Here is a 23,756-nt window from a genome sequence, read left to right on the forward strand (position 1 = left end):
AGTGTTTTGCCTGACAAGTGCAATTGTCCCACAATATCTACACAGGTTTCCCTCTCAATAGAGCCCTTAGGACTTCTTGATGTCTAGTGTGCTTTTCCCTCATCCCTTTCAGGTCTCTTCTGAATAGATCCTCTCAAGCAACAAGAAATTTTGTCCACTCAATTACAGATTTTTCAAATAAGGGCCTTCCACAGAGACTAGACATATTATTAGTGTAGCTGCCTTCCTCCTGAGGCAGTGGGTAGACTTAAAACGAGAAAGAGGAAAGAAAAAAAAAAGAAAGAAAAGCTCCCACTGTTTAACATCAGAGCTCATCCCTTACCATTGTTAGCTTGTCACAAAAGATTGTTTCATCGCAGAGAACAAACAATCCTCACTTCAAGCATAAATCAGCTACGCCCAAACCAGGATGCAGACTTTACCTAATGTACCCAAGACAAGATAAACATGAGAGTGGCTGCTGGTGCTCGTTATAATAATGGAGGGAACAGTCAAACAGACACTCTTGGTGTGATTTCCCTAACAACAGCCAGAGATTGATAATAGCAGAAGACACTTGGAAGATCAGACTACACAATACATTATCCAAGCCAAACCTATAAAGCACTGGAAAGTCTTAAAAAATCCAAAGCTCCAAACCAATGGAAAATATAAAGAGACTTTCTTCAGCTGTTTATTTTGATTAAAATGAGAAAATGAGACTGTGAAAGATCCCAGAGGTTTGTCTACCACCTGTGTGTCGGTCATTTCCATCTCAGCATCACTTGCCTTTCTGAACTGTTTTGGTTGTTGGTGCAACTTCAACTGTGGTGACACCTGGTGCAGCTGAAGTGACTCCTCCAGCCTGCTACCAAGCACTGGAATGTCCTGGGGTCTCACACACACCCCAGGAGGTGAACACAGAGTCACTGGACTCGGCTGTATCAGTTGTGATGATGATGATGATGATGGCTGCTCTGCTACACAGACTGAGGACAAGGTGATTTGTATCTATTGATGAACAAGCAGCTAAAAATGGAGATTGGAGTTTTCTCAGGCAAGTACACTGCAAAGAGTCAGCAGAGAGACTAATCCACTGACTCCTCACTGCATTCCCAAAAGCTGGGTTTGATTCCACAGCACTTCTTTGCTACATTTCCACAGTAAGAAACTACCGAAGCATTCCATGCTTGCAGTGAGGAGCCTGCTGTTTGCTGCACTGGTCAAGTGCCCCACACATCAGGAATCATGTCCCTGATGGCTGGGAGAACAAGGAAAAGCTGCAGGTGCTCCAGCAGCACCTGTGTGCTCACACTGCTGCAGGGATCAGAGGGATGATGCTCAGGTAAGCTGCTCCTCCCAACTGCTGCAGAAAAATCCATGTTTGGTCACTGCATCTTGTAAGATTAAGACTTCTCTATCATGAACTGCAAGTGGGCAGAGTTTATTGCATCTGCTTTGCCTAACTGAAGAGTCACAGACTTCTGAGCAACCTCACAATATACAAAACTCAGTAAAATGTGGTTTTGAAATAGATTTTGTATTTCCTTATCCTTGTGCTATTCCTGCCACACAGCTTGGCTTCTATGCACCCATTTAGAAAATAGTTATTTAATTCTATTTCAAATATTGTCCCAATTAAGCCAAATTTTGCTTTTAGAAGAAAATTAAAAAAAACCAAAAAGTGCCATTAACTGCTACAAAATTTAATGAAGCTTTAAAGAAAATATATTATGGAATCTTGTCACACTGAGTAATTTTTATTACAAGGGCAGTTTTTTTTAATGAAAGTTGTTAGGTGAACTGGATGGATTCCAATGGCTGTGCCTATGCTGGGCAAAGTAACACAGTCCAAAAATAGAAATGAGAGTAAGATTATCTGCAGATTAAAAACTATTCTGGTAGTTTGCTAAAACACTTTACAATAAAGTTGATGTACAGTGTATACATTAACAGTACCAGTCAAAAACTGCCGCTTTCTTTACTTTGAACTGTAAATAAAGCTGACAGAGCAGCTTTAACAGGCAGCCTGCTTTACAAAAGCAGCCCTAAACTTGCCAAAATGAGGCATTTTTTTCCCCCTAGGTCAAATTTCTATGGTGGTCTTACTGTATTTCTTCCTACTGGCCTCAGATCCCTCTAATCTGGTGACCACTTGTAGCATGGCAAGGACTTTCCCAAACTGGAATTCCTCATATCCAGCTGACTTTTCATTCCAACATTGCCACCTGAAGAGGCACCTAAGAAATTCAAAAACAAGCGTAAGTAGAAGCTGGAGGAACACAGAAGAGTCCAAGGAGGTTTTTTTTAAATAGCTTATGGTCCCTGTAACAGCTCTGCAGTATTTGGCAGGGAAGGGATTTGTCATATAAAAAAAGAAAAAAACCAACAAATTTAAAATATCAGCCATGACTTGAAACTATTAAAGTGATTTATGTCCCGAGAAAGAGCTATGAGTGAAACACTTCTGTCCTGCCAGTGCAACATTTCACGGTTCATATGATACCATCAGCTTTGGTTTCTGAATTTTACACTGTACAGCACATCTGCAGCTCCAGTGCCTTTCCCATACGTGTATCAACAACCCAGTCCAGAAGGAACAGCACTGCAGAAATCAGGAACATTCCCAGACACCTTCCCACCTTACTCAGCTGCCACTGGTAACACCAAAGGTCCCTCTGTCCCTACAGGATTCTGGCACCTGCTGAGCTGCTTTGCTTTAGTTTACACTCAGAAGCTTGAAGATGTGGAAATGGGTGAGCCACTGGACTGAAAATCCAAGGAACCTCCTCTTCCCACTGAAGGGCACAGGAGGACAGGACTGGAGGATCTGCAGAATTCCATTTTAGGCAGAAAAGGACCGTTTCTCTTCTCTGCAGGTTATTTTGGCTGCTTTCCAGCACCAAAGCCTGGAGTGCCAGCATGCATCTAGCATTTGTTTACAGGTTACCCCAGCCTGCCATCCCTACCCTCCCACACACAGACATGCTTGCTGAAGATTACAAACTAATCCATTCATTTTTACTTGGATACTTGGCCCTAACGTGCTGTTTAACAATTTAAAAACGAATTATACTTCTTCCTGAATCCATCATAATGTGCAAGCCAGGCCTCCCTGAAATAGAAGATTCTAAATCATTGAAATTAACTTCTCTCCCTGTTTTGGTGCAGATGAGTAATCCTTTGAAACAGGAAAATGTGCTGTTATCCAAACAGGCAGCACTTCCACTAGTTTTAATTTTCTTTCAATGTTTTCACACTCTGATCACTGAAGTTCGTTGGGAGGATAATAAATTGATTTAACAAATTGCACTATGAGCACCAGCCTCAGTAATAGAAAACTGATTAGGCTGATCACAGCTTTCCAAGCTGAATCTTCTTACAAAGAGGAAAAGGCCTGAGAAGGGAGAGAATTAATATTTGTTGCTTCACTGATTACAGTTCTGGGGTAGACTCCAAAAGGGAAGGGGGCCCAGTTCCCACTGCCCATTCTGCATCAGTGTTGGGTCTCAGCACAACTTTGAAAACAAAAAACTGACGGGGGAAAGGGTTTCTGTGCATGGGACAATAGCTGAATGTGTACCACCCCACACAATAACATAGCATGGTTTGGACTTCAACAGAGATTTAAAGGCTTTGCTGAAAACCTTACTGGTTTTGTTCTCTTCTGAAATGGTTTCAAACCAAACTCCTGTTTCAGGTACAGTGAAGTGCACAGAAGTGGAAGAATGGAGCCCAAGCCATAAGCCAGATTGTGAGTTAGTGGGGAAAAGACCAGTGATGTGAGCCTGTGCTGTGATAAACTCAGGTGCATCAACTTCTGCTGTCCTGCCTGTGCCATCAGTTCATCCTTCAGTTTGCAAAGGGAACTTTCTCAGTGCTTCCTCTTCCCTACAGCAGATATCCCAACCCTGCTCAGGTATCCTTCAGGAGATACTAGCACTCAGTGCAGAGACAAAGGTGCGATTTTAAAATAGGAAAATTCACACTTACTGGCATTAGTATATAAATACACCCAGACCCCAAGGAAAGGTAGTAGGCTGCATTTCCAAGCAGGGAAATACACAGGGAGTGTTCATCTTACTGACAGCACAACCTCTCAATCTCCCAGCAAAGTTTAATTTGTAAAGGAGTCTATTCCAACTGCTGCCTTCTGAGGGAATCCAGAAAAATCCATTTACTTATCTTTCGCTCATGCTGTAAAGGTTTAAACACCTTTTGTTCCTTGGGAGCAGTGCAGCCAACCTGTGGTGTATACATCATTTTGTAATTCCCACACACTGACCTCCTGGCCAACCCACAAGACCAGTTTTTGCCCCCTCTACCAGAACCCATCTCTCCCAGGGGAAACAGTCAAGTCATTCTCATTAGTTCACTCTTCTCCCTTCCTGTTTCATTAAATATGTATCAAGATTAAAGCACCCTCTTAGGTTTTTCCCTCTTCTGTTGACTACATCTCATCTAAAGAGGGTATTTTGTGACTCTCAGTTGTTTCCTGTTGATTGCTTTTAACCTCAGAGCTGCTGTGCTGGCACACACACACTGGAGAGATGCAGGTTTTGGCCTACACAGCCTTTGTAGCTGCAAAACAGGGGTGAATTCCTTGCAGTACACTTAATATTCAGCTCAAGTTTGATGTAGCCATGGTGACTGGTAAGGAAGGGCATTACTGTCCCAAATACTGCCTTCAACCCAATGAATCATCTTAAGGCCACATCAGTAGCTTTGACTGTCCAGTTGTTTAATCAAAGGAATACCTGCACTCTAAAAATCTTTAATTGCCTTGAACCTACACCATCAACTGCTTTCTGGGCATTGGAGAGACAAGCAAAAGCATCTCAGAAGTTTGTTCCAAAGCCTCCTGTGTGCCCAGGGAGGGTGTCAGGATACAGCCACTGCTGCCAGTGACATTCTGCAGGGTGTATCGTGACATGAACCTAAAGCCTACAACCAACAACAAGGCAAAGCTTGCCATCATTTGAAGAGATGCAGGCAGATGAAGTGTTAAGTAAGTTCTTACTGAAAGAACTTACATTTTGGAACGTATCAAAGCTGCGAGATTAAAGCCTTAAAAGTCACTGAGTTTTGCTGGGGAAAAAAGAAAAGAAGATGCCAAAACAAACCAGTCCTCGGAGAGCTGGCTTTGTACATGAATAGTGCTGATAGAGGCAAAGAACTTCTTGGCCTGAAAGTATTTGCTCTGTGCAAATCATCAAAAAAGGAAATATTCCAGAAAGAGCACAAGGATTGACAGAGAAATCTGCTCCAGACTTTTGTCTTGTTAGAGAACAGTCCGTTAGGCCTGAGATGTAACTCACTTGAAAGTGCCTTTGATTTGGTAGGAATGCACCCCTTCAGATCCCACAGGCTCTGATCTCAAGTGTCTAAGTGAGGAAGAACAACTATGAAGCCTAAAATTAATAGCAGAGAAGTACAAAGTTTTTGCTCTGGGGTTGCAGCCAAACTGGAATATTGGAAAACTAACTGATAATCTTTGTCCTACAATGATGCTTAAACATTAAGAACCACGAATGACAAAGCAGAAGAAGGTTTATCCTGTAGCCTGTGTATCAGAGAACAGAAAACAATGTATTAGGCAAATAAAAAATTAGCAATACAGCTGCAGGGAGAACACACTCAATTGACTTGCAGTAACAAACTCTGCCATGCCAGAAGTATAATTTACCAACTCCCACTTTATTCTTCTAGACCTCTTCACCATCAGTTCCCAGCACTCTGGTTTACTTTACTCACAAGCAATGCAGCTATCAGAGTAAGCCAGTGACATCTGCTAGAAAGATCAATAAATCTATTAAATCCTGAAGCACAAATCCAGGCCTGTTCACAGCTGTAGTGATATCAAAACTAAGCTATCTTGTGGGCAATACCATTCTCAAGTAACACATTAATTTTATCTAGAAGACAGAGGACAGGGCAGGACTGACACCTGCTTTTAAATCTGGAGCTTTGGCTTCCCCCTGCTCAGCACAGTTAAACTCCTGTGCTCCATCAGTGCATCCCTGCTGTGGGTAACAGGGTACAGTGGTCCCCAGGAATTGATGCTACACTGAGAGAATTGTGTGGCATTTCTCTACTGAGAAAATCTAACTGCAATTAAAACTAGAAAAGGAATGTGGTTTGGTTTATCCACTTTTATTTTTTTCAGTTGAAGCAGCATTTAGCTTCCAATTTTCTCAAAGTGAAGAAGTTTCCACCTTTATCAAAGTCCCTGTGTGGAACAGCTGCTTTGTTAATACCACTCCAAATGCAGGTTTAAATAGCAGAAACTATGATTACCAGTAATAGATATCATATATGGGCAGAGGGTGTTTGAATCACATTTCTAATTAACTTCTATAGAGAAGCAGCTGTAAAGCATTAAAATGCTGATTTGCACTGCAGCTGGCAGATATCAAGATTTTTGACTCCTAGCAGATGAGGACATGTACTTCAAGGTGAGGAGAATAAAATTAAGCTGTTTTCCTGCAAAGTTCCTCTAACAGAAGCTACATGTGTAGGGTTTCTTAGTAGCAAGCAATGCACTGAGATTTACTTAATGAGCTGTAATGGAAACTCTGCTCAATTATTTATTTTTTTTAAACTTTAGACTGCCAGACATCCTTCACTACACAATAATTAGCTGAGAAAGAGGTCACAGTAAACTCGACCTTTTAAGGCCACCTCATCTCCTTTCTAGAAGAATCTTTCAGCCACAGCAACTGATCTTAGAGAAATAAATACAAGATGATTGTTAAGTTAATTCAGGCTGTCACAAACAAAGCTGTAGTAAACAACTACAATAGGCCCTCATGCCTCTTAAAACACTAGAGAATAAACTTTTAATGCTCCCCAGCCATTGCCTAATGAACAGTGCAGGTTTTTAGGCATCCCTTTATGAAGGGAATACATGAGTACAGACATTAAAGACACATTAAAAATGAATACTCAAAAAAGGGAAAACATAAAATTGAATCTCATCCACATCTCACTCTGATCCAAAGCAGACTCTGTCACTGTTATCTAAAGTATCCCACACCCACAAGACACTGTTAGAAATGGAGAATAACAAATTACTCTCTTCTCAATAGCAAAAATGTGACATCTGCACTACCTTTTATTGTATTGCTCCCTTTGGGAAAAAGTGTTGGTGAGTGCACAAATTCACTCCTACACCCATGTCCCTGCTCTGCTGTGCTACCTGGGTGTCATCCTGCAGCTTGGGACAGAAATTTCACATCTCTCCACCCAGAAGAACCAACTTTCTTCCACCCACACAAAGGGAGATCTGTCTCACTGACTGTTACTTCAAGGACATTTTTTATGAATCTAAACAGACCTGAGATGGTCTGCAATGAATTCTAACAAGGAAAAAAATCCTCTTTATTGTGTGACTTAATTTACAAAAGTAATGTTTTTATCAGTTTTTTGGGACAGTATTTACCACAATTTCTATGAGAGACTTTAAAGAAACACTTTAAAAAAGGTTATGGAAAAACACAGTTGGCCCAAAAGAGCTTGGCTTTGTCTTCTTTTCTCCACACTTTATGGTAAAAAGCTTTAAGATAAACATATTGATAATTCAGCAAGAAAGTCTGTCATCACTTTGTCCCTAGCACAGTCACTCCATATTCTGAGATGTACTATCCAGATGCACTTTAGTGCATTTAAGAGAAAAAAAAAATTACTTTTACAGTGCATGTGCCTAAAGATGAAAAGATAATCTCTTTAGCTGCATAAATCCTTTACTGTTCCATTTAAAGATCAAAAAGAATTCAAGTATTAAACCTTTTTCTATTTCAGATACTAAGAACATGATTTCTTTCAATTAAGGCCTGGCAGATGTGGTTAATGGAACAGAGCTGTATTTGCTATATACCTGCTGCTGCACCAAATGACACATTAATCACCCCTTGCCTTCTCCCTCACTACATTACTTTGTGACTTCTGCCCTCCAGACCAAATTATGCTGCTCATGGTTCAGCCAAGTTACCTCACTCTCATTTGGTTTTCCATTCAGATTATCCAGTACCTCCAGAATTACCTGTACTGCAATATAAAGAGAGGTTTAAAATGTCACAAGGATTTATTTGTTGAGGGAAAAAGCAGGATTTGGTTTTGTCTCCCCTCTGATTTGGGAAAGGATGGGCTCCAAGAGTGTGTAAATATCCGGGGCAACTCCAGGGTGGGGCCATGGCAATGGTGCATGAGGGGAGAGGGCAAACAATGCTGGTGAAAACCCAGGGCTGAGGTGACACTGCTTGGGGAAAACACTCCTTGGACTCCTCTGTTAAAAGGCCTAAAAGCTCTTTGCTGCCTTTCCAGGATGAGCAGTGGCCACACACACACTCCAGGCTCACGGTGCCTCCCAGACACCAAAGAGCAGCTCCAAGTCTGACTGCACAAAGTCCTGCTGAACACACACAGGTAAGGAAAAAGAGAGTGAAAATGGGGAAGGAATAAAAAATAAATTAAATGGTTGAACATATAAATAGAATAGACTCCTTAAAAAAAAGTTTTCAGAAATTAAGATGTGGTTCAAGGTAACAGGGTAATCTTGGAAGATGAAGCTGAAATCCAAAATTTCCATAATGACCACCCAAGGGAAAATGAGTTCCCATACACATTCCTCAGAACAAAATTGTCTCCTTGAAATCCACTGCAGCCAAGGATGCATTTACACAGCCTCCTGGATAGCCACTCCCTAAACCAGACTGTGCTTAACGTAAAAGCCAGAAGGTTCACTTTACAAATGCCATTGTCATATTGAGTCAAATATATTCAAATACTTGGGCTGAAAGATGCTGTTACCTCCCAGTGCAGGTGCAGATTCTGCCTGGTTACTCTGAGAAGGATGCTCAGCTTTCACATCTTGCCACTCTATGGACATGCAACACCATAAGGCAGTGGAGAGGGCCCAGCTGGGTTAACACTTCCAGAACAATCCTGATGTTTGGAGACTGCAGCATTTTCAGTGCTGCCACATCCAGCTTGATTATTGTACCAACACAGTGCTTTGCATGTAACTCATGCTTTGGAGATGACTGATGCTGCAGTTCTCTTCCTCGACAAGGGACAGCATTTGTTCTAAAACACTGTCATTTATACCAAAGTAATCTTAAAAACAAGTAAGAACAGGCTGTCACTCAGTATGCAAATAATTGAATGCTGAAACGTGAGTTTTATATGAAATTCAAGCACTTAGCCACAATCACTGATTTCTGTCAAGCTCAGACATAAAATAAGATCAACCCTGTGTGGTGTGTACCCTTTCCTCTGTGCACACAGCCAGCCCCAAGTACACCACAAGATGATTCCTTTAAATGACATTCAGCAATTAAGTCACAGCCTCTTGCACACAGTAAGCTTCAAATGTCTTGAATAATTTTTGAATTTCCATTGCTGCAAAGGGTGAAAAGGTAAAAATCCTACCATGTCTGACATTAAGGGAAAGGCTGAAAAATCCATGATATCAGTTTGTCCCAGAAGCACATAAATGCAAACAATTAGTTTGTTTTAGAGGTATTCTTTTACAGGTGTTTCCTATATAAGTTATAAGAGCTCTGCAGAAAAGCACCTGGGAGTCCTTGGGCACAAACTGAAGCACAGGAAATGCTGTTTAAGCAGAAGGTATTTTTTTAATTACTTTTTTTAAACTAGGTCACTGACAGAATGACTGAACAGCAGAACAGGTTCCCCAGAGACACTATGGAGTCTCCATCCTTGGAGACTTTCAAAAATTGAATGAATAAGATCTGGAGAAACCTTCTGTAGCTGAGCAGAGGGGTTGGGTTAGATGATCTCCAGATGTCCTTTCCAAACTCAACTATTTTTGATTCTGTACCTGTTCCAGTCCCACCTCACCTGTAAGAGAACTCTCTTCCAAAACAAAGGAGTTTGCCTTCTGCCTTTCCCCAGGAGTATTTGATGTTTCACTGCTGTGCTGGGCTACCAAATATGCAGGTGAAGAACGTTCTGACAAGCATCCAGCAAAGGGATGTGCCATCCTCTGCTTCTCCAGCTGAGGGCTGATCATTTATTACTGAGAGACAGGACAGCTTTACATCTGTTCATACAGATACAGAGACAGCTTTTACAGCAGAGGTGTCCACAAGCTACAAGAATTAGGTGGAGACCAACAATTCATTTTGTACAAGACAGACACTAGAGCTGAACAACTCCATTTCTCACCACAGCAATTCAGGCTGCAGGCCCAGGGACTGAAGCAGACCCTGAAGAACCATGAACTGCCTGCCTGTTACCTCCTGCCAGCTATCAATAACAAAATGCCATCAGAGCTGATAGAAGAACCTGCAGTGTTACAAACTGACCTGTAATTCCACTTCAGTTCTCCTCCTCCCATTTCTATGATAGAATAGAACCAAATTCCCACTCAGCAGCATGGTAATTAGATATTCACAAAGCAAACAAATTTCACATGACAGTCACCAGGAGACATATACATGGAAAAAACATTTTAGTTTACTTAGGGCCATTCTGGTAACAACAGGCTTGGAGTGATGCAATTAGTACCCTGCAAGTCAGCATATGAAAAGGTGTAATCTAACCTATCAGACCTAAAGAATAGCTATAGAAATTAAAAGTGAAGCCACAAATCCACACAGGACTGCCACAGCAAGGAGTTTTTATGATCAGGAAATCTAGAGTGGTAATTCACATGTGTTGCATTCTGATTTCTGCTTATCCAGAAGGGCAAGCATTATTTTGGACCAGCCTGCAAGAGCTGAGGTTCATCAAACCCGGGAGGTCAGTCTGTGGCTCTCTAGCAGTTCTCTGCACCATGCAGGAAGAAGCAGCCAATGTTGGGCAGGTTAATTCTTATTCTCCAACAATAATTTGCTGAATTGGCGCCTCCCTCTTCAATATAAACTATTTTCTTCTGCACAGAAAATCCCCACGAATGCTTTGAACTGGGGAGGAAGTTCTTACATCACTCTCAATCAAGTTCATGGGGAGAAAAAGCATTATAGCAGTCTTAATGCAATGCTACACTGACAGCAGAGACTGTAAATAAAGTAAAAAATAGCCCTGCAATATTCACTCTGCTGTGACCAATGGCACATGATGGAAAGCAGCTCCTTTTAAATCAACCCAGCCTACCAAGGGAATCCCCAGAGAGGAAGATTTAAGTGTCAGGAAGGAGCTGCTGGAGGTGACAACATTGTCTGCAGCTCAAGGCAAAGGGGATGGAACCACCACACCAACTGACACCACTGACAGGCAGCATTTCCCACAGCACTCTGGCTGACACAGAATCCTGCACAAAATTTGGGTGAGGTAAGGCTCTAGCCTGTTTTTAGATTTGGAGCATTTGTATTATACTGCAGGCATACAAAAAAACCCACCAAACCACTCCAGACAGCAAGTTGTTCCAGGACATTTTGACTTTCCAAGTACAAAGCAAAGGAAACATTTAAAAAACATGACTCGTAAAGCTTTTGCTGCTCCCTGTTAAGATTTGCTGTCATCAGGACAGCAGTTTTTGGATGAAAAATGTTTATTGCTAAAGGTCACAGAGTTGTCTGTTTCAAACAAATTAAGAAATAAATGGCTACTGACACTTCCAGATGATGATTCATCTGTCTGGGAGCTCCAATAACACACGGCCACAGCTGCCCCTCAGGTTTGCTGCAGACCACAGCAGCCACCAACTAACCCAGAAATCTGTCTTCACTCTCCTGTCACTCTGTTAGCCAACTTCTCAGCCCTCTTCGTAGACACACCAAAAATTCCTTACTCTCAAGCTTGAAACCAGATGAAAAACACATGCAAATAACATCTGTCAGGAGAAACACTGTTTGCAGTAGCCAGGTTTCCACACTTACTATTCCTATTATTACCAAAGTCCTCTTTTCTTCATGTGCAGCAAAGATTCTCCATGTATGAGATACAGGGATGAAAGAGGCTGATGGATCAGGACCAATATCACCATTCCCAGAAACCAGTGAAAGAGCAGAACAACAGAGAAGCATCCCTGCACCTCAAGGGCAGCTGGCAAACCCCAGCACATTTAACCCCAGCACAGATCAGCACACCAGAAATGCTGGCAGGAGAGAGAGAGTGTCTCCTTGCCAGGGAAGGTCAAGCTACTGAAGATTATTCTTTAAAGAGTTATTAAAGTTCTTGAGGTCTGTTTAGATAACCCTTGAGTGAAAGGCCAGCATGAGATACAGCAGAGATATCCAGTGTTTTATCCTGTCAGAGTAACATCTCGATGAAAAAAATTAATAAAAGATTTTTATTGAGTGATTATCCTTTCCATCTTTGGCTTTTCACTGGAGTTTATGGCGACTATTTACTGATCTCTTCAGGGAAGGAGATGACATTTACTGTTTGTACTGTGCCCCTCTGATCTCAGATGTGGCCCCTACCATCACTACATCCAACAGTGATTCTGCAACTTTAAAAGAAAGATGCTGCTACAAATTTAGGGGACTATTATTTCAAACAGAGACACAGAATTCTTGAGGACAATACAGAATACTTTGCAGACAATACAGAGGACCAATCATTTATGATTTGCAAAGAAAAATCAAGAAATTTCTCCTCATTCTTTTTACTCCTCTCCAGTTCTGTGGCACAGCTGTGATGATGATCAGCTTGGACATGAAGTTCTTATTATCTGCCCAATTTAATCATAAGGAACAGATAACCAGAGCAGTTGCCCAACAGTCCAAATCCAAGAATGTGCTCTTTTCAAACATGTAACATATAAGTAAAAGTTTTCCTGGAACTTCTGCTCCTTCAAGCATTTCAGTTGGATGCACTAAACTATCAATTCTCAGTTACTGGGTTGAAGTGCTATTGTTTAGGTTTTAATTATTTTTTTTTTAAACAATGGATAAATTACAACCAGAAATTTGTAACCATCAGCCTTTCAAGTCAAGATCATGTGCTTAGGATTTAAGAGTCCCCTAGGACCAAGGATGTACTAAAGCCCAATTGAGGGATGTGTAAGCCAACCCCAGTGTGGTTAAGGAAGAAAAGTGCAAATACAGAACTGACAGCACTGAAGGAAAGATGTTTCATCCTAACCAGTAATTGTCCCAGTGTGCAGAAATCAACTGTGCTAGCAAGAAAATACTGGTTTAAAAAAGAACTCAACCAAGAAAAATCCCCCACAAACAAAGATAACCCCTACACCAGTTTTTATTAACACACTCTCTTCCCTTGACAATTCAGCTCACTGTCCAGCACCTGGAGTCTTTTATTTCCATTTATAAATAGATGCTGTACACAAATGAATCTCAAGTACATCTTGCAACCTTTGTATGAAAGATGGATGACCAAGGGAGAAGAGTTTCTGTCTTATCAGAGGCAGGTGGAACACAGAAGAGTGAGCTGGACAAACAGCACAGGTGCAGATTGAGGAGCAGGGGTGGAGCCAGGAGGGCTCTTTTTCACCTGGTCAGGGCACATCTAAAGAACAAGGAAAACAGATCCACAGGAAACTAGATTTCATTACTTCCACATGTTTGAAAAGAAATCCATTTGTACAATTCACTTGTGGTTACAGCATGAGCTTGTCTAATTTGCTTCTAAACTGAGTAGAAATAAAAAGACCTTGTCAGGAGGGTGGGTTTTCCTTCTCCTCACCTTAGCCTGAAAATCCTCTAAAGAAATACTTATTTCATGTAACATTGATTTGTTCAATGCAGCACACCTTGCTTGCAAACTAATGAGAGAAGAACTTCTGACCAAGTACTACAGCTGTTGGGTAGTGCCTATTTGGAAGCCAGTATAGGTCAGAACACTAAATATTCACAAACTTGTTTCCAAGCTCATTTAGGAGCTTCCTGTATGTCAGATTTCTGGAGATGTATCCTTTAGGATCTGTATAGTAAGCTCTTTTGCCTCACTTGAGTAATATCAGTGGCTTGAACTTTGTAGCTTATAAAGCTAAATAGTCTTAGTAACTCTAAAGGAAAAAACAGTTACTAGATCTGACCATAACCCCTCAAAGTTACTGTGCCCTTTTCAACACCAGAGAATTTTTCCATGGGATTTCTCCACCTATGCAATGTCTACGTAACAGAGGCATTGATTCCTCCTTCACTTGCCTTTTCTACCACAGCAAGGGTGCAAAACACAAGGCAAAGCAGAGCTTAATTTGCATCAGGCACCATTTAAATGGCTCAGAGAAAAAGATCTCAGTGGCTGTGCACACATTGATGCTGCCATGACACATGCCAGTTCCATTTGTGGTGATGTGGGGTGCCAGTGACTCCACATCTCTGCAGACAGCACTTCAGCCCAATCCAAGGTGACTACTCCAGGCAGTGCAGTACAAAATATTCCGGGAAGTTCCCACCAAGAGAGAAAAAAGGTTTGGATGCTGCACATTTACTTTTCAGGAGCACAAAATTCATGAGAAATGCAAGCCAAAACATAGGCAGTCCCAGGTGGAAACCTTTTATCAAGGATTCTTTTACATGTTCTGCATTAAGAAAGGAAAAAAAAAGCCAGGAAAGCTGAATGTAAGGAGTGAGCTATTTCCATTTTCTGGCTTTGTTTTTTGTTATTTCAAGAGTCAACACTTAACATTTTACATTAAGGGCTACACAGGCCTTTAGCTGAATATTAAAACCAGCTTCCCTGGCTTTTCATATTGCCCAGAACACAGGACAGCCCATGTCAGCAGCAGCTAAACCAGCACACCCTGAATATAGAACATGAATTTTCTGCTTTCAAATGTACCAGAGCAGGACTCCCCTGAGCTGGCATTCCTCTGCTGCCAGCAAGTAAAAAACCTCAGGTCATTACACACATATTTGCAAGTGCATTGATCCCTTAGGTAGGGAAGCCTGGAGGGGATGTCACATTGAAGCCATCCTACCTCTGTCACTGAAGTCATCCACCAGCACGATCTCTGCCACCAGCTCGGGAGGGGAGCGGTTCAGGACGCTGTGCACTGTCCGGAGCAGGGAGGACCATCCTTCGTTGTGGAATGGGATTATCACACTTGTGTTCGGGAGCTTCTCCAGGTACAGCTTGTTCTTGCAGCTGGACACAGACAGAGCAAGTCAAAAGGTGCTGCCAGAACACACCAATAAACACCCAAAACACACCAGCACTTCTCTATTAATTACCAGCAAGCAAATTATTTTGTTCTTTACTCCTCAGAATGATGCAGAGTGTATTAATTTTCCTAATTTTGTAGTAGGGGCAACAAACTTTTTCCTTGTAGGGATGGTTTCAAGGTAGTTTCATAAATAAATTCTGCACTATGAAGTGCAGTGTTTACTTTCCTGCAGGTGTGGCCATAAGTGGACTTTACACCTTGTTGAACAGGTAACCTCTAAGACCACACAGAGACCCAATGTAGTTAAAAAACAACCAGCAGCTCTTCAGTAGGGGTCAAAAACCTCACCCATCCCTAGAGCCTTCTGTGTCCAGAACAAACCAGTGGTAGCTGTGTGAATGGAGGTGTGTGGACGGTACAATGACAGTGCCAGCAGGACAAGCTGCCCTACGCCCAGGTGCAGTGTGTCCCACGCTGCTCCCTGTCCCTTGCATGGCCCCCAAGCTGCTGTGCCCTGCCAGGCCCTGGGAGGCTGTCACTGTGCACAATTCCATGCACACAGGCAGTAATTCCTTCCCCTGGCCCCCAGAAGGGCAGATGGGAATGAAAGCAGCTCTGGCAGCTTTTTCCTGGTACCTTTCCCAGGGCACAGAGAAGGATGCACCTATGTTATACAAGCTCAATACATCTGTGCCTACAGGAAGCTACTCTGCTGCCTGTGTGAGAGGACAGTAACTTATTCTGGGTGCGATGAATTGTCCTGGGGTGCTGCCAGGAACCTGCAGGCTGTGGCTGCAATGCACAGATGCAAACTGAAGCTGCAGGGAATGCTTTCATCCAGCCCTTGGCATTGCCATCCTAACCTTCTTCCAACAGCTACTAGCTCCAGTTCTGTTCCAATATGAGCCAAGAGCCCTTGAACTGTTCCTAACTCTTCTTAAACTAGAATTCTCATTTTCTGACTAACTTTAACAAGTGGGAAACTTTAGCTATTAAGTTTAACCATTAAGCGTGGAGAGAAATTGCTTCCCTCCAGCTACTGTATCTACAATTGCTTTACAAGACCTGCAAAATTAGTATTTAATATTAAAAACCCTAGAGGCGCTTAAAGGAAATGTTATCAGGGGAAGACATGACTGTTGAAACAAACAATTGTATGTGTGCACCAGGCAGATCCAGAACATGCTGTGCCCCAGCTCCCCGAGTCCCACAATTAACAAAGGAGAGGTGACACATTATTTGGTATATTGAAGTCCACACAAACCATCTTGCACATCAGCTGCTTCTTTGCCCTTCCCCACCCAGGGCAGCTGTTGGGGAGAAGCCCAGCTGTGGCCCCAAAGCTTAGGGCAAGGCAGATGAGGCATTTTTCCACAGTACACCTTCTCCTCACACTCCCTGCTGTCTGCAGGCACGTCTCCAAACTCTCTATTCGTTTACTGCATGTAAGAGGAAAGAGCTGTAAAACACAGCTCCCTTCTTTCTGGAATACTCTTTATGGACTTGTGACTTTATGACAAAGTCTCAGCCTAACTTTGTTATAAAGTGCCCTCATCAACCTCTCCAGTAACACAAACCATACCATTTCATGTATATCTTTTTTAATGGGCACAGAGACTGCACAGCAGATCTTTCCAGTCATGAATTCCTTCACTGCACATCCCCACCCTGCTCCCTGCCCAGCTAATCCCAGCACCCATTAGGCACATGCTGTTTATCCATTCCTCGAGGCCCCCACAATTACAGTTTGCTGTGCTGAGGGAAAGGATGTGTCAAGGAACAAGCAAACCACTGCAGCAGCACCATTAATCACAGTTTAAGTCGCTGGTGTACCAGACACTTCACTTATTAATTTTATCTGGGGCTGGAGTTTGAAGTCTCACATTTAAAAAAAGTTTAAATAGCAGAATTAGCAACACTGAATCGGTAATTTCAGGAAACACTGGAGCATGTGAGGTAACACATTAAACCCTCAGGTAATGAAATACTGGCATTGTCTGGTGTTTAAGTTCTCAGAGCCCAAGGCAGACCCTGTAAATGGAGGCCAGGTGGAATTTAGGTTCGTAAACTCAAACTGTATTTCCTAGAACTCGAGCATTGGCTGATCCACAAACATCTTCAGTTACTGGATTTATCTCTGTGTTTAAACATTTCAGCTGCATGCCTAAAATATTTATGGAGCTACACTCACTACTTTGTTTTATGTGTTTATATTGAGAGAGGGTGTCAAAGCCAGTGTATTTGATTAGTTTGCTGTGACAGCTGAAGAGGTAATATCTCAATTGTGAAGTTAACAAATTATAAAAACTGACTTCTGGAACTTGTATCTCATGAATAAAGTAGATGTTGCATTCAGATTTACTAAATTGTAATAAACAGCTTTACACAAAAGAATCTTAGATTCAAATGTCTAACAATGCTTTCAGATTAAGAACTCCAGAAACAGTATTTAAAAACCTCTCAGCTTTGTATAAACAAGGTCTAAGACCTAACTGATGCATTTTTGCTAGAGAAAACCTTCTAGCTTGACCAAAATCCAGTACAGCACCATCCTACAGTATAATGTCCAAAATCAGATGAACTCTAAAGCCAGCATTCAGCTGGAACTCATTTCTACTGGTAAACCCTGATGTGGCTGCTTTTATGAACAAGAGGTCCACAAAAACAACCCATAAACCTGGTAAAACTCTTCATACATAGTTGAGTGAAGCTACTCATCTTTTTCTGTTCCTGAGCATTCCACAGCCATTTCCAGCTAGTGGCCAACATAAGAACTGGAACCTCTGGATTACATTAAAGATTTCTTCTGAACAGGGTTGCAAGTCTGTGGTAATTTTAAGTCTTTTGAAATCAAAACCTGATTTTTTTCCCCAGATTTGATATCTGCTATTTTCCATTGAAATTACTACACACCATCCTTTATTAAGGAAATACCAGGACCCAGCTGAACAATGATTGCATTTTATGAACAAAGGCACAAGAGTCTATAATAAAAAAGAACACAGAGGTGGTAATTTAGATCTTGCAAACCTTCACACCTAGAAATGCAAACTGTATACTCACTTTGGATGCCTGATGTCTGGAAGAGAACGATTCAGAGAAATTTTATCACTCACAAAGATATTAAAGCCATTTTCCCTGTATGCCTGGTCCACTCGCTCTGCGTCAGTCATTGGGTAAGGTTTGCCCTGTTCTCCATTTCCTGTGGACAGACAGAAAGTAAATACAGATCATTGCTGCTAATTAGTGCTTAACGGGCCAGAAACTAATCCATATAGCAAAAAAAAAAAGAGCATCTTATAGTCCTTAGAACATTTCTTAGTTTTGTGCTGTCATATTTAGCACCAGGTCAACCACATCAATTTAACAATTTTATCTGATAAGCAGTTTTGCTACAAACCACTCAGCTGTGCAAATTGAAGGTAAAAGTCTTCCTACTGACACCAGAAACAGATGAAGGCTTTTCAGCAATGCTGTGGAGGATCTACAGAATGCCTTTTGTTTCACAGTGGGAAGAATCCATGTGGTTTGAATATCTCAGCACTGCTGGAATTCTCAGCACAGATGGATCTGTGCTCTTGCACTGAGGGGCAGAGCCCTTGCAAACACATCAGTGTAAAGCTGTGACATTCAAAATGAGCCTTATTTGCAATGCAAGACAAACCCCAGAATTATGGAATAGACTTGCATGAACGTTTTTCTTATTCTTCCTTTCTGGATCTCCCATTTTTGGGAGAGGTACATGCATGCTTTTTTGGGGGGGAGGCGGGGTGAGTGTAAGTTTTTTAAAAATCAATTTTTCACCTGCCATAGAAATACCAAGATTTACGTGATGCGTGTGCACTTAAAAATAGTTATTGTGGACTTGAGGAAAAAGGAATTTAATTGGGATTAATACAGTTGAAGATTAACAGATGAATTTTCTTTAATGCTGAATCATGTCAAGAACATCACCTTGACCCTGAAGGTGAACATGTTGTTCTACACTCTGCCTACCAAATAAAATCAAAGTTACAATCTGTATTAAAATATATTTCTAGCAATCTTACATACCTACACGCTCAGAATCCCTCCTTATGGCTTCTTTGTTATGCCAATCCTTTTTCCTTTGTCCATCAGCATAGTAAGAGTCTTTCTTTTGCCTCACGTATGATGCCTTTTAAACAAAAAATTGGATATATAATAAATACACAACAAATGAAACCTTTCCTCAGCAGCCTCCCCTTCCTGTAAAAGGAAATTAAACATCTCCCTTAAGGCAAGATCATCACAAGCAAGTGGCTTTTAGCCTGAAAGGGGTGAGGAGGAAGTGAGTTTTGCTTGTCTCAGAACTTTATCTGTGTCTGTTAAGTGATATTTTTCCAGGGCACCATCCATATGCAGAACAGTATTTCTTAATCAGAGAATCTATTAAAAACTCCCATTTTCATTTTGAAAACATCCAATACATCTCACAGCCTTTTTGTTAATTAAATAGATGTAATGGGAGACCTATTGCGGGATCATTATTAATGAGACGCTACCACACCTGAATAAAATCAAAATAAGATTTAAAAGGCCATTTATTAAGACTCTTGCTGCTGAACCCAATTAGAGATTCCATTTCATTATGTTGTTCCTGAAATTCAAAAGCCACGGGCGCTTTGAAAACAAGTCAGCAAATGAAGATCCCCAGTAACCCAACACCTCCAGCTCACCTCTGACTGCACACAATGCAGATTCACATTTGCTGAAGGAAAGAGGAGTCATGAGAGGCACTGCAAAAGGTTTATTGATTCACATCATGCAGGAGAAGGCAAGTGCAGCCCCAAAGCAGCTGAGCTGGTGAAAAACCACACACTCCTGTCATGGAAGGGCTCACCTGAGCTCACCAAACATAAATATCAAGCTAATTTGCTTAACCTGCCTTGTGGTTTTCCAGCTGTCCCATTAAGCACCACTGTTCTCCTGCGAATTCCTACCTGGTGATAATGCCACCCCTTCTAATCATTCCCACTAAATAACCCACACTAGAGCACACTACCATCCTGTGGAATTTTTGCCTCTGTTTTGCGAGAACAATTCTTTGCCAGACCAGCTCACTGACCAGTCTCCTCTCCAGGATACTCCTCTGCCAGGAAAACTCCTGGAAAGCTCTCACAGACCAGAGCACCTCCTTGCCAGGAGAGTTCCGCCAGCTTTCCGAGCACTAGTCTTCTGCAAGAGTATCATAATGGGCACAGGAACAACTGGCAAGTCTGAAATTTCTGTATTTTACGTCTCTTTTGTCTCTTGTTTATAGTGCTCTGGACTGACTGCACACACCAGGAGAATTGCTGACAACGCCACTGTCCCTCCTGCCATTTGCTTGGATTAAACATGTGTTTAAAAATCCCTCAAAAACAGTTGCTCTGGAAACCCCACCCAGCATTGCAGAGGAGAGCGTGGCCAGAGTGTCCAGGGGAATCCAGCAGGAAGAATACACAGTGCAACTCTGAACCTCACAACACCCACTGTGCATGTGGGAGCCCAGCACCCCAAGTCAAACCCATACAAAGTGAGCAGGGAATTCAGGCAAGCTGGGGAAAAAAGAGGAAAACTGAGGCCCACCAGCAAACAGACATTCAATCTAACAGAGCATTGCTAAAAGTATTTAAATCCCATCTCTTCCTGGGACTTGGGCAACTTAAACTAGAATTGCAGAGGTACCTCCCTTCCCTCTGAAAACATCCCTTGGAAAATACCTGCCCATTGCTGCAGGTACCCATGGGGGCTGCTCTTGGCTTTGGCTGGGGTAGAGTTAATTTTCTGTACAGGGGCTGTGATTTGGCTTTGTGCTGGGAGGTGTTGATAAAACAGGGATGTTTTTGCTGCTGCTGGACAGGGCTTACCCACAGTCAAGGCCTTTTTGCTTTGCCCTTTTTGCAGTGCAGGGAAGTTGGGAGGGGACACAGCCAGGAGAGCTGACCCCAGGGACATCCCAGACCATGTGGTGGCATGCTCAGTGCATAAAGCTGGGGGAAGGAGGAAGCAGAGATGTTTTGGAGTGATGACATTTATCTTCCCTGCTTTCCTGGGGAAAGCTGAACACCTGCCTGACCACAGTAAGTGGGGAATGGATTCCCTGGTTTGTTTTGCTTTGCGGGGTTTTTGCTTTACTTTTTAAACTCTTTATCTCAACCCATGAGTTTTCTCACTTCTACTCTGCCAGTTCTCACCCCACCCCACGGCGGGGGCGAGCGAGCGGCTGCGTGGGGCTGAGCTGCCAGCTGGGATACAACCACGACTCATTCCTTCTGGAACACACTAACTGGATGGATCTGGAGCTGTCCTCCACAACAGCTCCCAGGAGACAGGAGAGATGTTTCAAACACACCCCAAAGGATTCACACTGACATCTCCAGAACCCTCTGAGGGAAGCCACAGCACTGGGCTGGTTCAGGAGGGGCATCTCTCACCATTACACAGCTGTCCCACCACAGCATCAGCCTAAAAGCCATTAAAAAGCATTTGCAGCCATCCCTGCTCAGTGTGTGCATCCCCAGGCTCTGGGCTGGAGTGATCCTTGTGTTTGTGTGCTCAGTGTAGGATAATGTGTACCAGGAAGTAAATTTTCTGCACAGCTTCAAGCCATTCTTCAGAGGGGTCAGCAATGTGCATGTAAACATCCTCAGAGCAAGCAACAACCTAATGCAAGCAATTTAAACCCTGAGATAGAGGGAAAGCAGGCAGCAGCACACCATCCTCCAGGGTTGTTAAAATAAAGGAAAACAAAAAACAAAAACAAAAATAACAAAACAAAACAAAAAAAAGCACAGAGACTGCCACTGCATTACACACAGCACCAATGAGGCAGATGGACAGTAGAAAGTCAAGCACACAGATGTATTTCTCTCAGTCCCAGATAAATTTACACACAAAAGCATCTGTGAGCTGGGTTAAGCTAATCCTGTCAGGGCCACACATGTCAGCAATTCACAAACTTTAAATTAAGCAAGAGGGAAAACTATGAAGCATACATATCAGTTATTCAGACCTCTCTGAACTGCAGTGTGGGACTTCAGAGGTACACAGAGCAAGAGTTATTGATCCTGAGTCCTGGGAACAGGCTCTGTACAGCTCTCAGTCTTGGAGACTTAAAAGGATCAACATTTCTTCATGTTGGCATCGGCAAAATGAAATGAGGACTGTGCAGGGTGAGTCATTATCAGCTCCTCTGCCTGCAGTACTCATGGTGCTTCTGCCCGGGACAACTGAACACCAAGAGAGATTCACACAGGATAAGCACAACATGAACTTCTGTTGGATCAACATAAACCTCCAAGAGGCTTTTAGAATCCTGAAGAGTAGATGCAGTTCCAGGTCATGGCAGACATGCTGCATTCTGGAGCTTTTTTTGGTCTTGAGCAGAGAAGTTACCTTGCCTCATCCAACACTGGAGTCCTCCACTACATTTAATTCAGCTTGAGTAAATGTTAAGAGGTTAGACTATTTCTTACTGTATCCCTTGCAAACAAACATACAATGCTTACACTGGTTTTGCAGGTCGCTGTTAAAACAGCGTAACTGAAAAGTCTGCTGTGAGTCACTGACAAGTTCTGTCAACAGTGTCTAAACATTAATTTTGAAGTGATTTTCAGTGCTAGAAAAGGAGTATCAGTGTCTTTGCCTCTGTGACCTTGCCAGCCCTCACCATCAACACAACCCCGGAGGGAAGGTGGAGCTGCAGCAGCCCAATCAGAATCATATTTCTGGTTAAGAACCACACTTGCAACACCAACCTAATCCCAGCAGACCAACAAAAGAAGTCAGAGTGAACCATAAAACATTTGCCTTCCCCCTCCTCAACTGCAGTTCTTATCTCATGCCACCACTATCAGCAGGGCTGTGTGTAAGGCTGCGGGCACGATGCCACCACGGGCAGAAGAAGGATGCACACATATGTCCTCAAAGTCCCTCTCCCTGGGAAAATGGGCAGGTTGCTGACATTGATGTGATTTTGGAAGCTCTTTTCCTTCTTTCTTCCTTCCCCCCCCCCCTTTGTAAAAGATGTCTGAGCTCTAGAAATCCAGACACAGCATACAGGGACCAGAATGTTGCTTTTTTTAGTGGTTTCCTTCAGGGATGCTGCATGGGATTTGACTCAATTATGCAAATTACATAACTTGATGATACTCCTTCAACAAATGCTCTAGACTGTGATATCAGAGCAATCTGCAAAACACAGCAAGTTTCCTAGGACTGATTTTTGCTTTAAGTCTTAAACGAGCATCTCCTTTATGGGGAGCTATGTCATATGTGTAATGCTGTATTTCATCTCAATTGCCACTCTCATCCTAATTTCTCATTAATTCTAACTGCATAGCAGGAGGTAGAACATTTTTGTCCAAACCCTCCAGCATATCCCCCCTTATGTGCATTTTATCTGTGGAAGGCAGTGACCACTGTTTGAACATTGGAGCTGTCAATTCTGCATGGTTAGGGTAAATTCACATTATGGATGTGGATTTCTATCCCTATAAAAGAGGTCAGCAATTTTCACTTTTGCTCTGCGTTAGCTTTGCATTTTGCAAAAATATTGCTGGGTTTTTTTTTTAAATGGTCAATTGTAAACAGCATGTAAAAAGCACATTTTAAAGCGTGAAGGCTTCATTATGATCATGTAGTCAGGCTGTGTAAGTGCCCCAGCCATTGAATTCCATCCATTAACTCCTCCAACAAGCCCATAACTTCTATTTCAGCTCAAGCACATTCTCTT

At 42.3% G+C, this 23,756-nt stretch overlaps 1 protein-coding gene across 1 annotated transcript in view; it reads right to left on the reverse strand.

Annotated features, from left to right (window-relative positions):
- Positions 1 to 23,756, reverse strand: part of GALNT10 (polypeptide N-acetylgalactosaminyltransferase 10) — a 76,013-nt gene that overhangs the window by 18,618 nt on the left and 33,639 nt on the right. The window contains exons 2-4 of the mRNA XM_058848650.1: positions 19,073 to 19,175; positions 18,083 to 18,221; positions 14,834 to 15,000 (exon numbers count right to left, since the gene is read on the reverse strand). Coding sequence (XP_058704633.1) covers positions 14,834 to 15,000; positions 18,083 to 18,221; positions 19,073 to 19,175 — 409 coding nt within the window. The remainder of the gene's footprint in view (positions 1 to 14,833; positions 15,001 to 18,082; positions 18,222 to 19,072; positions 19,176 to 23,756) is intronic.

Source organism: Poecile atricapillus, chromosome 13 (genome assembly GCF_030490865.1).
Source record: "Poecile atricapillus isolate bPoeAtr1 chromosome 13, bPoeAtr1.hap1, whole genome shotgun sequence".
In the NCBI taxonomy this organism is placed as follows: Eukaryota; Metazoa; Chordata; class Aves; order Passeriformes; family Paridae; genus Poecile; species Poecile atricapillus.